The following is a 14,031-nucleotide window of genomic DNA, read 5'->3' on the forward strand; positions in this document are numbered from 1 at the left end:
TCCATCTTGTAGGGAGAAAAAACGTTTACATGGGTTTGACACAGTTTAGTTTATTGTCACATGCACCAAGTTACAGTGAAAAGCTTGTGTTGTGTTGTAACCAGTCAGCGTAAAGATAATACATGATTATAATCTATACTAAACTAAACTAAAGTAATTCATGTCTGAAACAGTCATGAGAGTCTATAGAAAATTTGACTAAGCAGAGGTGATATGAGATTGAAGAAAAAGCATCATTATACCAAGAATTAAGGAAGGTCTGAGGATTGGAAAAATTTCAAATTCAGAAAAGGATGATTAAATAGCCGATTAAGATGTTATAGACCCATATTTAGATAAATCAATAAAGGTAGGGAAGCGTCTTGTTAAAACTAAGACCTGTGAATTTTTAAATACTTATATAAAAAATAACAACATAGCTGATGTTTGGAGAATAGCAAACCCAAGTGGAAGGGAATATTCATTTTACTCATCAGTTCATAAAACTTATTCACGAATTGACTATTTCTTATTGGATACAAAATTAATCCCGTATACGAATAAACCATCATATCATAATAGTATTATTTCCGATCATTCACCATTGACTTTTATACTTAAAATTGAGGGAATGCCGGGTATAAAACCTTTTTGGAGATTCAATGCACAAATATTAAATAACCGGCAGGGGTACAGGTGCACAACCTTTTATCCGACGATCCAAATAACGAAAACCTCCGAATAGCGCAAAACATTTCGGTCCTTGAAGAAAGGTCCTTGAAAACGTTCACCGAGGGCGGCCCGCAGAGGTGACAGCGGAACCTCCGGTCGGTCCCGGTCCTCGAAGAAAGGGGAACTAAATCCCCATTCATAAAAGAAAAGGTGAGGGTATATTGCGCGGGAGGGTTAATAATTGACAATATGCTGCTGCCTGTCCGAGATCCCAGAGACCCACAGCCAGCAGCAGCCCAGCCCCGTTCCAACTACAGAGGAAAACTGCAAACTGGCCGGAGACGTCAGGACCACCAGAAGCCGCTCCCCGAGCTGCGCCCCCTCATCGGGACACCGACCCCCAGGCCCACTGCAAGCACGGAGATCCCAGATCAGCAACTCCAGCCCAGCCCCGCTCCAACTCCAGAGGAACACGCTCCCCGTATGGACAGAAGCTGATGGTGTGCAAGGGCCGTCGTGTTTTTGGGGTCGCGCAGCTCGGGCTGTGGGCGAACTGCCACTTGTCGCCGTAGCGGCCCATCGGGGAGCGGATTCCTCTGGAGTTGGAGGGGGAGTGGGGTATTGTGCTGTTTGATGGCCCCCTGCTATCCCAGGGACAGGGAGACAGGACGTTCACCGAGGGCGGCCCGCAGAGGTGACAGCGGAACCTTCGGTCGGTCCTCGGAAAAAGGGGAACTAAATCCCCTTCATAAAAGAGAAGTGGAGGGTATATTGCGCGGGAGGGTATATCGCCTACCTGGAAGAAACCGGACATTTTTTCCAGGATGTCGTCTGCACACCAAAGCTCACCAGTTTATGTTTAAAGTTTTACTTAACGTTTATTTCGTCTTTATTATTTATTCGGGGGATTCAAGAATCCCCGAGCTAGGCCGCCTATGTATCGTGAGTCTACCGTGGGAACTCTTTAACTCAGGGAGGCAGCAGCAGATTGTCGCTCCCTTCAGTTTCCCAGCGACAGTCACCTGCCACGGGAGAGAGATCATGCACGGTTGTAAGTCTCCTTTGCACGTCGGTGTTTCTGTCTTTCTCCACTCATTGTTGGCCCCATCTGTCACCACCCCCATCTACACCCCTCTGCTTCCCGGCCATGTGTGTGACCCCTTCCCTCCCCTCTCCAGCTCCCCGCTCATTGCACCGGCGCGGGGGCTTTGTACTGTCTTCACGTCGGCGATGGCAGCAGATCGGTGCGAGTCACCGGAGACGTCAGGACCAATTGGACGTCGAGCACCAGGCCCACCGCAAGCACGGAGAACACAGAGACCCACAGCCAACAGCAGCCCAGCCCCGCTCCAACTACAGGGGAACCTGGGTTGCGGATGACGGGGCGCAGCTCGGGGCGTCGTAGGAGCCCATCGGGGAGCGGGTTCCTGTTGGTCCTGACGTCTCCGGCCACCTGCTATCCTCCGGGAACTGTACCGCCCTTGCAGGAGAGTGGGGTTGTTTGCAGTTGCAGAGGGAGGGGGCAAGGGCGGTACAGTTCCCAGTCTCAGCTCCTGTCCAGGGGGATGGCCGGAGACGTCAGGACCAACGGGACAGCGACCCCTAGGCCCACTGCAAGCACGGAGATCCCAGAGACCCACAACCAGCAGCAACTCCAGCCCAGCCCCGCTCCAACTCCAGAGGAACACGTAGGGGCAGAAACTGATGGTGTGCAAGGTAAGTCTTGGGGTGGCGGATGAGGAGGCGCAGCTCGGGCTGTGGGTAAACTGCCACTTGTCGCCGTAGCGGCCCATCGGGGAGCGAATTCCTCTGGAGTTGGAGGGGGAGGGGGGTATTGTGCTGTTTGATCGCCCGCTGCTATCCCAGGGACAGGGAGACACAGCGGCTTTTTAGACTGGTGGGCAATCACTTCCAAAGTTCTGCCCACACAGTCAGTACACCTCTCCTACATTGCATTTCATACAAACATTTATTCTGCAAGAAAAAACTAAATTGAAGACTCAAACTCGCGACCGAGTAACTGCCGGGATCAAGGCGCAAACTCGCGACCTTAGGCCGCCTAAGGGCATGTAGCCCCGCTAGGGTGACATGAGTGCGGGAGGTGATTCAATGCTGCGGGCACATTTACAAATTGAGGAATTCATTCAACACACTGCATTTCATACAAACATTTATTCTGCAAAAAAAAACCTACATTGAAGACTCAAACTCGCGACCGAGTAACTGCCGGGATCAAGGCGCAAACTCGCGACCTTGCGGATATGAGCCGGGCACTCTACCACTGAGCCAGCCATTAAAATCTACGCTAAAAAATTTCCATTCCGAAGACCGACAAATTATGAATTACGAAAAGTGTCTGGTCCCAAGGCTGTCGGATAAAAGGTTGTGCACCTGTATATAAAAGAACAAACAAATTTTTTTTTCGAAATAAATGAGACGCCGGGTATTTCTGCACTGCTGTTATGGTAAACCTTCAAGGCATACATTCGTGGCGTCATAATCTCTTATCAAAGTTTTCAAAATAAAGAAAATAAAAGAGAACTTCAGCGGATAGAACAGGAAATAAAATTACTAGAATTGGACAACGCAACTGACCCAACCATAGATAAACATAATAAGATAACCTTATTGAAATATAATCTCAATAGAATATTATCGGCAACAGTAATAAGGTTATTCCAAATTACAAAACAAGCACACTTCGAATTTGGGGATGAGCCACATAAACTACTTGCGAGGCAACTGAAGCAACAAGAAAAGGAAAAAAAAACTATTACTAAAATTAAATCGGACAAGGGTGAGCTTCTAACACTGCCAAAGGATATTAATAAGAGGTTTGCCCAATTTTATCATAATTTATATACAACTAAAATAAATACAGATGTTAGCAAAATTACAAATGTTTTAGTTAATTGCAATCTCCCTAAATTGGATAGTTTAGAACAAGAGGAATTAGGAACACGGATTACTAGTGAAGAAATAAAACAAATAATAAACTCACTGAAAAATGGGAAGACCCCAGGACCAGATGGTTTTAGTAATGAATTTTATAAACTATTTCAGGAGTCAATTGTACCAAGATTACTCAACTTATACACGCAGGCTTATACCGAAAATAAACTACCAGAAACTCTAGCAGAATCAACAATAACGCTTATACCAAAAAAAGATAAAGATATAGATGAACCGGGTTCTTATAGAGCTATATCACTTCTAAATATGGATCAGAAAATTTTAGCAAAGATTCTAGCTAGAAGACTGAATAATTATATTAACAAATTAATAAACACGGATTAAACGGGATTTATACCCAAAAGACAATCATTTAATAATTTGAGAAGGCTTTTCAATATAATGTACTCTCACAATGAGGACAATGAAGATATTTCAGTTGTTACACTGGATGCAGAGAAGGCATTTGATCAGGTAGAATGGCAATATTTATACAAGGTACTCCAAAACTTTAATATGGGAGAGAATATTATTAGATGGGTTAAACTACTTTACGATAAACCTACGACAAGAATATTAACTAACAATATGCTATCTCCAAAATTTTACTTATCAAGGGGTAATTGGCAGGGTTGTGCCTTATCACCATTGCTATTTGCCCTTATGATAGAACCGCTGGCTGAAAGGATTAGAAATCACCCAAATATTCACGGATATAACACTAAGGACTCAAAGAATAAAATTTCATTATACGTTGATGATATTCTTTTATATATTACTAATATACAAACAAGTATACCCACCTTATTAACACTAATTGAGGAATTCGGCTCTTTTTCAGGATATAGAATAAATTGGAATAAAAGCGAAATTATGTCTTTAAAACCACAGGATTCGAGACACTAAAATTCCCCCTTAAAATTGCAACAGAAATATTCAAGTATCTGGGTATTCAAATTGCGAGAAGACACAAATCATTATTTAGTGCCAATTTTATGCCACTATTAGATAAACTGAATGATATGATTAAATTTTGGAAAAAGCTCCCGCTCTCATTGATAGGTAGAATTAACGCTATAAAAATGACTTTTTTACCACAATTAATATATTTGTTTCAAGCGATCCCAATATATATTCCAAAATATTTTTTCAAAAAACTAGATTCTACTATCACTAATTTTATATGGGATTACAGAGCACACAGAACTCAACAAAAGCATTTGTGTAAACCTAAAGAAGTTGGGGGTTTATCATTGCTTAATTTCATGTATTACTACTGGGCAGTGCATATTAAGAACATTATGTACTGGTTGGATAGTTCCACTCAGCAGTTGGAGTGGATAAGAATGGAGAAAGAGGAGTGCTACCTGTACGGTATAGGAACGATCTTGCTCTCACCAATAAAATTGAATAGTATAATATATAAGAAGAATCCAATTATTCACAATACAATAAGAATTTGGAAACAAATAAAAGTATCCTTGAAATTAAGTAATCTATCAGTACTAACCCCACTATTGAACAACCCCACATTCAAACCATCTCTCATCGACAAAACATATAAACAATGGGATAGACTGTGGATTTTAAGAAAGTAGGAGATATGTATGAATTGGGCAAACTGTTATCATTTCAACATTTAAAATTAAAATTTAAACTGAAGAATAATCAATATTTTAAATATATACCGATATGTGACTTTATGAAGAAATATACACATAGATTTCAAACTATATTTTTAGACCCTTTAGAAGAAGCAATGAATATTAAGGCTGATTCACAAAAACTAATATCATACTTTTATAATAATATATTAAATAGAGAATTACCCTCAACAGAAGCACTAAGAGAAGATTGAGAACATGAGCTAATGACAAAGATCTCGAAGGATAGATGGGAAAAGTATCTGATGAACACACATAACTGTTCCATTAATGCAAGACATAATTTAATTCAATTCAAATTATTACATAGACTATATTATTCAAAAATGAGGTTGAATAAATTTTACCCAAACGTCTCTCCCAGATGCGATAAATGTTTGTTTCAAAACGCTAATATAACACATTCATTTGTAGGATGTACAAAGTTGAATAAATTTTGGAGCGATATATTTGATGTACAGGTGCACAACCTTTTATCCGAAAGCCTTGGGACCAGACACTTTTCGTAATTTGGAATTTTCGGTTTTCGGAATGGAAGATTTTTAGCGTAGATTTTAACGGCTGGCTCAGTGGTAGAGTGCTCGGCTCATATCCGCAAGGTCGTGAGTTTGCGCCTCGATCCCGGCAGTTACGCGAGTTTGAGTCTTCAATGTAGTTTTTTCTTGCAGAATAGGAGAGAATAGGGAGGGTTAGGCTGGGATCATTCTCTGCGAGATGATCTTAGTGCGGGAGACAAGTGTAGGAGAGGTGTACTGACTGTGTGGGCAGAACTTTGGAAGTGATTGCCCACCATTCTCAAAAGCCGCTGTGTCTCCCTGTCCCTCCAACTCCAGAGGAATCCGCTCCCCGATGGGCCACTTCCGCGACGTGGCAGTTCGCCCACAGCCCGAGCTGCGCCACCCCAAGAACAAGACGTACCTTGCACACCATCAGCTTCTGCCCCTACGGGGAGCGTGTTCCTCTGGAGTTGGAGCGGGGCTGGGCTGGAGTTGCTGATCTGGGATCTCCGTGCTTGCAGTGGGCCTGGGGGTCGGTGTCCCGATGAGGGGGCGCAGCTCGGGCTGTAGGCGAACTGCCACTTGTCGCCGTAGCGGCCCATCGGGGAGCGGCTTCTGGTGGTCCTGACCTCTCTCAGCTCCTGTCCAGGGGGGTGGCCGGAGACGTCAGGACCAACAAGAACCCGCTCCCCGATGGGCCGCTGCAGCGACAAGTGGCAGTTCGCCCACAGCCCGAGCTGCGCCCCCTCATCCGCAACCCGGGTTCCTCTGGAGTTGGAATGGGGCTGGGCTAGAGTTGCTGCTGGCTGTGAGTCTCTCGGATCTCCGTGCTCTGCAGTCGGTGTTCCGTTGGTCCTGACGTCTCCGGCCACCCCCCTGGACAGGAGCTGAGACTGGGAACTGTACGGGTGGCCGGAGACGTCACAGCCCGAGCTGCGCCCCCTCATCCGCAACCCCAAGAACAAGACGTACCTTGCACACCATCAGCTTCTGTCCCTATGGGGAGCGTGTTCCCCTGGAGTTGGAACGGGGCTGGGCTGCTGCTGGCTGTGGATCTCTGGGATCTCCGTGCTTACAGTGGGCCTGGGGGTCGGTGTCCCGTTGGTCCTGATGTCTCCGGTGACTGGCACTGACTTGCTGGCATCGCCGACGTGAAGACAGTGCAAAGCCCCCTCGCCGGTGCAATGGGCGGGGAGCTGGAGAGGGGAGGGAAGGGGTCACACACATGGCCGGGTAGCAGAGGGGTGTAGGTGGGGTGAAACTGAAGGGAGCGACAATCTACTGCTGCCTGCCCGCTGAGTTAAAAAGTTCCCATGAAAGACTCACGGTACACTGTGTATCGTGAGTCTACTGTGGGAACTTTTTAACTCAGCAGGCAGGCAGCAGCAGATTGTCAATTATTAACTCTCCCGCGCAACATACCCTCGCCTTCTATTTTATGAATGGGGATTTAGTTCCCCTTCGAGGACCGACCGGAGGTTCCGCTGTCACCTCTGCGGGCCACCCTCGGTGAACGTCTTCAAGGACCTCTCTTCAAGGACCGAAAAAATGTCCGCTATTCGGAGCTTTTCGTTATTTGGAATTTCGGATCAAAGGTTGTGCACCTGTATTTACAAAGCTTTTCAAGTCAAGAATAGAACCTAAAACGGAATTAATTATATTTGGAATAATAGTAGAAGGTATCAATTTAAATAAAGACCAAAACGTTTTTTTTAATTATGGGTTAATAATTGGAAAGAAATTGATACTTAAATTTTGGAAAAATACAGCTATACCAACTGTTAAAATGTGGATTAGGAATATGATGGACATAGCACGCCTTGAAGAAATGAGACTCCGACTAATAGATAAATATGACCAATTCTTAAGGAGTTGGTCTCCTTTCATCGACTTTTTGGAATCATGTGATGCAGCTGTACTGTAAAGATTACTGATTACAGTTCATGCCGTGGATAGATCTACATTTCCGAATAAAGATTTGAAAATTTCTCTTTTAAGGGGCCTTTTCTCCTATTTCTACTTTCCACTTTTTCTTTTGTTATATACACACTTCACGTTTTTCTACTATCTATTTTTCCTCTTTTTCCCCTTTCCATTGTTTTCTTTTTCTTGTCTTGCTTACTTTCTTTTCAAAACATAAAACTAGAGGTTGTACATAGACTGGATTACGGTATGACATAGTTGGCACCTAAAATTAGGTTCCACTGTATTGTTTTGTATTGTATTAACTACTAATAAAGTAAACAAAACAAAAAAAAAAATAGCCGATAAAAAGTGAGAAAACAAAGATGAGTATATCTATATAATTAAAAGTGTCATCTTGACCATTTCCATTGCATTTGCAGTTTCAAGCACAGGGCAGGCCCAAGCCGAACGGCTCATTGCATTTTCATTTCATTTCCATTGCCATTGCAGTTTCAAGCACAGGGCAGGCCAAACAACTCATTTCATTTTCAGTAAGGACTAACAAATAATTTATTCAAGTACATTGCATACTCACAGTGTTCTGTAGTTTCCCAGCTCAGACAGAGAGTCGTGACCTCTCCCTCGCCGTATTGCAGACAGACTGAACCACACCCACATTTCCGGGTTTTATAATCTCCTTCCTCCCCCCCCTCCCCAACCGGAAAGGGCGTTCCCTTCATTGTGGCGATTGACAGGAGGGAGATTCTCAAGATTTTTTAAACACTAATAAGTCTTTTATTTTTTATTGATGGGAAAAATCTTTGGGGCCTGCGCAGCGGAGAAGGACTCTGAGTAAGATGGCCAAAAAATCACAGCCATATGTGGTAGCGTTTTTTCTAAAATCAAAGCTCAATGCAAACAGGGTCAAGATGACACATTTAATTATACAGATGAAAATGGATTACGAGAGCTTCAAATTGTGCAAAAAGTCAGAAGGTCTGATGCTTTAAAGGCGCAGTAATAATGGGGAAGTAAGGAAATGACAGAGATGTTGAGCAAACAATTGCATCTGCGGAAGTCTAAAAGCACACCAATGTGTAAGATATAAGGAGGCATTGGAGAGAAAAATTTTGAATGATTATTAACAGAGGAGAAAATGGAAACAAATGTGACAAAATACCGTAGCACTTCAGAATGAAGCAACAACAGTGCACCTAGAAATTCAGAACATGATTACAGAGTCAACATGGTTTTAAAAAAGGCAAATTAAGTTTTAGTTCTGAGGATGTGATTGACAGGATGGATAAAGGAGAACCAAAGGTACTAATTGTGTTTTGAAAGTCCATTTAATTAGTTGCCAATTATCAATTTATTGCACAAGAAAAGGACTCATGACTTTGAGGATACTTCTGCCAGAACATTGCGAAAGCATTGGTTAGCTGATGGAAGAGAGAGAATTGTTTGTTTTTATGTTAGTAAGCAAAAACCACTGGGATGCCACAGGCATCAGTGGTGCAGCCTCAGCTATTTACCATTTATATTAGCCTTACATGAAGTGACTAAGTGTATTGTACCCAAACCTGTAGCTGGGAAAATATGTGTCGAGAACACAAATCTGCAAAACCGTTATGCACCATGGTTATCGTCACTGAAAGGTTATAGATTTTAGTCAGATGAATAAAATGCTGTTATTTAAAATGTGGTGGATATATAAATGTTGAGAGAGATCTCGATTTCTTTGTGCAAGAAGCACAGTAAATTATCATGCAGATATATCAAGTAATTAGGAAGGAAAATGGCATGTTTGGCTTTATTGAAAGGGGGGTCGAATTTAAAAGTAGGAATAATCTTGCTGATGCAATGCATTGATGAGACCACAGCTAGAGAACTAAAATAATTCAGTGTGTTTGAATAGAATGTGTGTTCCTATCATACACATATGTTTACATCAGGCCACCTTTTGTTAATACTGTTGATATATAGAAGGAACAATTTATAACCTCTTTGTGCTTTTTCACAGATTCGAGTGGGACAAATCCCGGCCTATTCCTGAATGCCAAACAGTTTGTATTCTGGATACTGACTCTGATGTTGCAGCTTGCCCTCTACTCTGTATTTGAATAGTTGCAATGGAAATTGTGAGAGCCATTTGCTTCAGAACCTCCAACTGGTCTAAAACAAAATTGAGTAACGCATTTAAACAAATCCAGGGGTTTACTTTCATCGACATCTTTAGATGGCACCACATGGTCCGTTCTTAGATTTGCACTTTATTTTTCTATGAATCATTGTGTATTGCCTTAAAATTAGGATCTTTCAAATGACAGCATGTGAATACTTCACGTCCTGCTATTTAAAAGAAGTTGGACAATGGCTCCATTGAAACAATAAATAAGTATCAATGGGGAGAATTTTGTCCTGGCTCACATATGCTTAACACAACAGAATTGCAAAGGAGAGTTGGACTCCACTTCTATTCCATTGATTGAAGTGAAACCAAACTATTATAGTGAAGCACAAAGTGTAGTTGTTTCTCTAGTTTAGCCCATGTGACCAAGGTCAAATTTCTATCCCATGTCACCATTATAAGGATATGTACACTAATATTCAAGAGCATAATCTTAAGGCATCAGTGGTCAAAGGTGTCAAAAATAATGAACTCAAAGGAATTACTTTGGTAAATATTCTGCAAAACGACATGCAAAACACATTCTTGAATAAAATTCAAGACCATATTCAAATTGTACATTATATACATACGTGGAAATTTGACATAATCTTTACATCATGCGAATTTGGTATATTTACATCTTAACCCGTACTGGTAGAAATAATAGACCATCAAGACAATAAAGTTCACTTTGAACTGTGGAAAATTAGATTGCTTACATGAAACCCCTTTACAAAGAGCCTCCTTCATTAACTTTCCCTGGGTTTTTCTATTGTTCTTTCATCACCATTTGATACATTTGTCCATTTCTTTATTGTCACCATCTCCTCTTCAACAGCTTCAGGGCAAAGCACTGGACATCTGACTTGGGTCCGTACTCTTAATCTACATACCTGACTCATCCTTGGTGCTCCCCACCTGAAACTAGTGACCCTCTCCCAATACTGCCCCATGATCTCACCCCTGACTTGATTAGCCCCAACACAGACTAACCTCTTAAGAAGACCCTCTGAAGAAGCGTCACCCGTTCCTTTTCTCCAGAGATGCTGTCTGTCCCGTTGGTTACTCAAGCACTTTGTGTCTATTTTCAGTTTAAACCAGCATCTGCAGTTCCCTCCTACATCTGGCCTCTTAACTGCCCGATACAACTACCATCATTGCCCACCACTACTGACTTCTTCCTAGTCCCACCACCAATCTGCAGCAGCTAGCCCTATCCCTAATATCCCAAAGAACCCTCTAATCGACCCCTTTACTTACAGGGATAGCATGTGTGGTTAATTCTATTTGGTCCTGTTTAAATAATTATTAGTATAGTTTAGAGATACAGCGTGGAAAGAAGCCCTTCGGCCCACCGAGTTCGCTCTGACCAGTGATCTCCGTCCATTAACATTATCCTACATGCACTAGGGACAATTTATACCATACCAAGCCAATTAACTGACAAACCTGTATGTCGTTGGAGTGTGGGAGGAAACTAAAGATCTCGGAAAAAACCCACGCGATCACAGGGAGAAGGTACAAACTCCATACAGACCTACGGGATTGAACCCGGGTCTCCTATGCTGCAAGCACTGTAAGGCAGCAACTAGACTGCTGCGCCACCGTGCTGCCAAACCTATTTGTCCATGTGCCCCTCTGTTACACCCCCCACCCTAACTTGCCCCCTCCCTCCCCCTCCACATATTTGTGAGAAGGTTTTGGAAAATCACTTGCAATTACTCGTGACCTCTTTCATCTTTATTCCACTTTGATTATCCTTTTATTTCTGTTGTTTGTAAATGCACCTTCCCTTTCCACTTGTATTTTTCACAGCCCTTTCAATCTCTCTTTGAAGACAACATAATCCAAATATCTACCATTATTTAACAGTTGATCCCCAGGAATACTGTCAGCAAATATTGCCATTTAGATCTGAAACAAAAATTTGCAATTTTGGAATAAAAAAGACACAAAGTGCTGGAGTAATTCCACGAGTCAGGCAGTATCCCTGGAGAACATGCATCGGTGACCTTCGGGTCGGGACCCTGCGTCAGACTGATTTTACATTTGTGAATCCTGTCATTTGAATGCAGGAAATCTGTTTATTTGTCAGGAAACCACTGCTTATAATACTGTCCTGTTCATACAATATTTATTCATAACAGTAATAAATTATATCCTGGGGGAATTCATGTAAGAATTAAATCAAGCTGAAGCAACCAGGAACCATTGTATAATTTGATATATCATCTGACAAGTGCAAGTTATTTCGACAGATTTATGTATATATTTACCAAATTACCTTTGAGATCATTGCAGATTTATCATTATTGTCAATGTTTTTCTTTTAACTTCATTTGCTGCATAAACATGAGCGCACGTTACATTTTAAAATTGATGTTGTGTCATCCAAAACTAATTACTTGGGTCATCAGATTGTGTGTACAGTCTTGAATTTAAAAAAAATGTAGATTAGAAAATTACAGTTTTCATGGCAAGGCATTCAAAGTTGATTAGGCCTAAAGAGCCAGTTTGAATTAGTTTATCTGTGTATTGGTATGTGGCTTTCTAGAGAGACAATGGGATATAACCTGTATTGTGATAATCTATGTATTGGATGATATGGATGTCAAATGGCATTTAAATAGCTGGTGAAATTGGGAAGTACATCCTGTGAGTGACTAAATCTGAATTTATGCCAGGCCATATGTCGATCAGTTAAGCTTGTGCTTAATTTCCAACTGTTATCAAATTTGTTGCTCCTTTCTTGCCAGGCCAGAGGCTGGGTATTTTGGAGTGACTATCCTGACTCACTAAAGCTTATCTGCCAACCTAAAGTATGAGTGAGAACATGGTAGAGTGTCTGCCTGGAACATCTGGTTCAGCAATGCTCAGGAAGCACAGCATCATCAACCTCATGCATCTCTATTGACTGGCAATTACCTCCACCACTTCCTTCATCATTAACACTGTCTACCATACATACTGCAACTTGTCACCAAGACCCCTTCCCCAGTACCATCTCCACTTGCAACATCTCAAGAAACAAAGTCAGTGAGTATATGAGAGAAAAACTATCGCAATAACCCCTCCAAGTTACACATGATACTTGAAACAGAGCACCATTCCTTCATTGTTACTGGTTATAAATATATTCATGAAAAGAACTGCAGCAGGCAGCTCACTATCCTTCCCATCAGCTCTGTACATTTCCATGCCTCTAGTTTCCTTCTCACCTGACTCTCAATCTGAAGAAGGGTCTCGACCCAAAATGTCTCCTCTTCCTTCTCTCCAGGGATGCTGCCTAACCCGCTAAGTTACTCCAGCATTTTGTGTCTATCTTCACTATCCCCCCCCCCCCCCCCCCCCCATTCATTTGGGTAATAAATTCTAACCTGGCCAGTGACACAAACATTCCATGAATAAATATTTTAAAAGGCAGTGAAAATGTCACAAACAATTAATGATTTTCATGTCAAGAAGATTGATAGTTAGGCTTTTATTGTAACCAATCTTTATTCTGCCATCATCCTTACAATATCATTTTCCTTGTGGCAAACTTAATAATGTAACACTGACATTCAAAGAGACATACTGTATCTACAATGCTCATGGACACATTACTTACGCTAAGATGTGAGTCTGTGTATTGATTGTGCTTTGTTATGTTTACATGAGTAAACCAACCTATTAGTCTCATAGGATTGGTGTTGAACTGGAATTAAACGATGTCTTTCATTTTTTGGATACCAACCCCTCTAAAATTAAGCCAACTCCTATACATAATCTATTTTCATCTATGCTTACGTTGGAAAGAGAACCTATTTTATTTTACTGAGCTTATTTTGATGTTAATCATAATTTGGATTTCTGGGGCCCAATATCAATGCGTTGGGTGTAGACACGTATGCAAGCAATTGCAGATTTCAAAGACTGACACAGACCTGTGGATTGAATTAAAACTTTCTATCATTGTTGTATGGAAACTGGAATCAGCAAAGCAAGCAGTGGGATCATTCTTCGTGCAAGAGGTCTTCGAATTTGGAATATCCAATTGTTAATACATTGTCCATTTTTTTTTGGTAGCAGCATGTTTTCTTGTTCAGATTCAGCTAATTTTGCCGATATTGTGACTGGTAATTGTGAATATGCAGAATTTAACACATGCATTTGTTAATTGTCCGTCGTGTTTAAAAGCACAGCAGCGACT

At 41.7% G+C, this 14,031-nt stretch overlaps 1 protein-coding gene across 1 annotated transcript in view; it reads left to right on the forward strand.

Annotated features, from left to right (window-relative positions):
* The window catches only part of cusr (Copper-only SOD repeat protein), a 92,190-nt gene extending 79,004 nt beyond the window's left edge, over window positions 1–13,186 (forward strand). The window contains exon 10 of the mRNA XM_055646969.1: window positions 9,690–13,186. Coding sequence (XP_055502944.1) covers window positions 9,690–9,793 — 104 coding nt within the window. The 3' untranslated portion in view covers window positions 9,794–13,186. The remainder of the gene's footprint in view (window positions 1–9,689) is intronic.
* The last annotated feature ends 845 nt before the right edge of the window (window positions 13,187–14,031 follow it).

Source organism: Leucoraja erinacea, chromosome 15, assembly GCF_028641065.1.
Source record: "Leucoraja erinacea ecotype New England chromosome 15, Leri_hhj_1, whole genome shotgun sequence".
NCBI lineage: Eukaryota > Metazoa > Chordata > Chondrichthyes > Rajiformes > Rajidae > Leucoraja > Leucoraja erinaceus.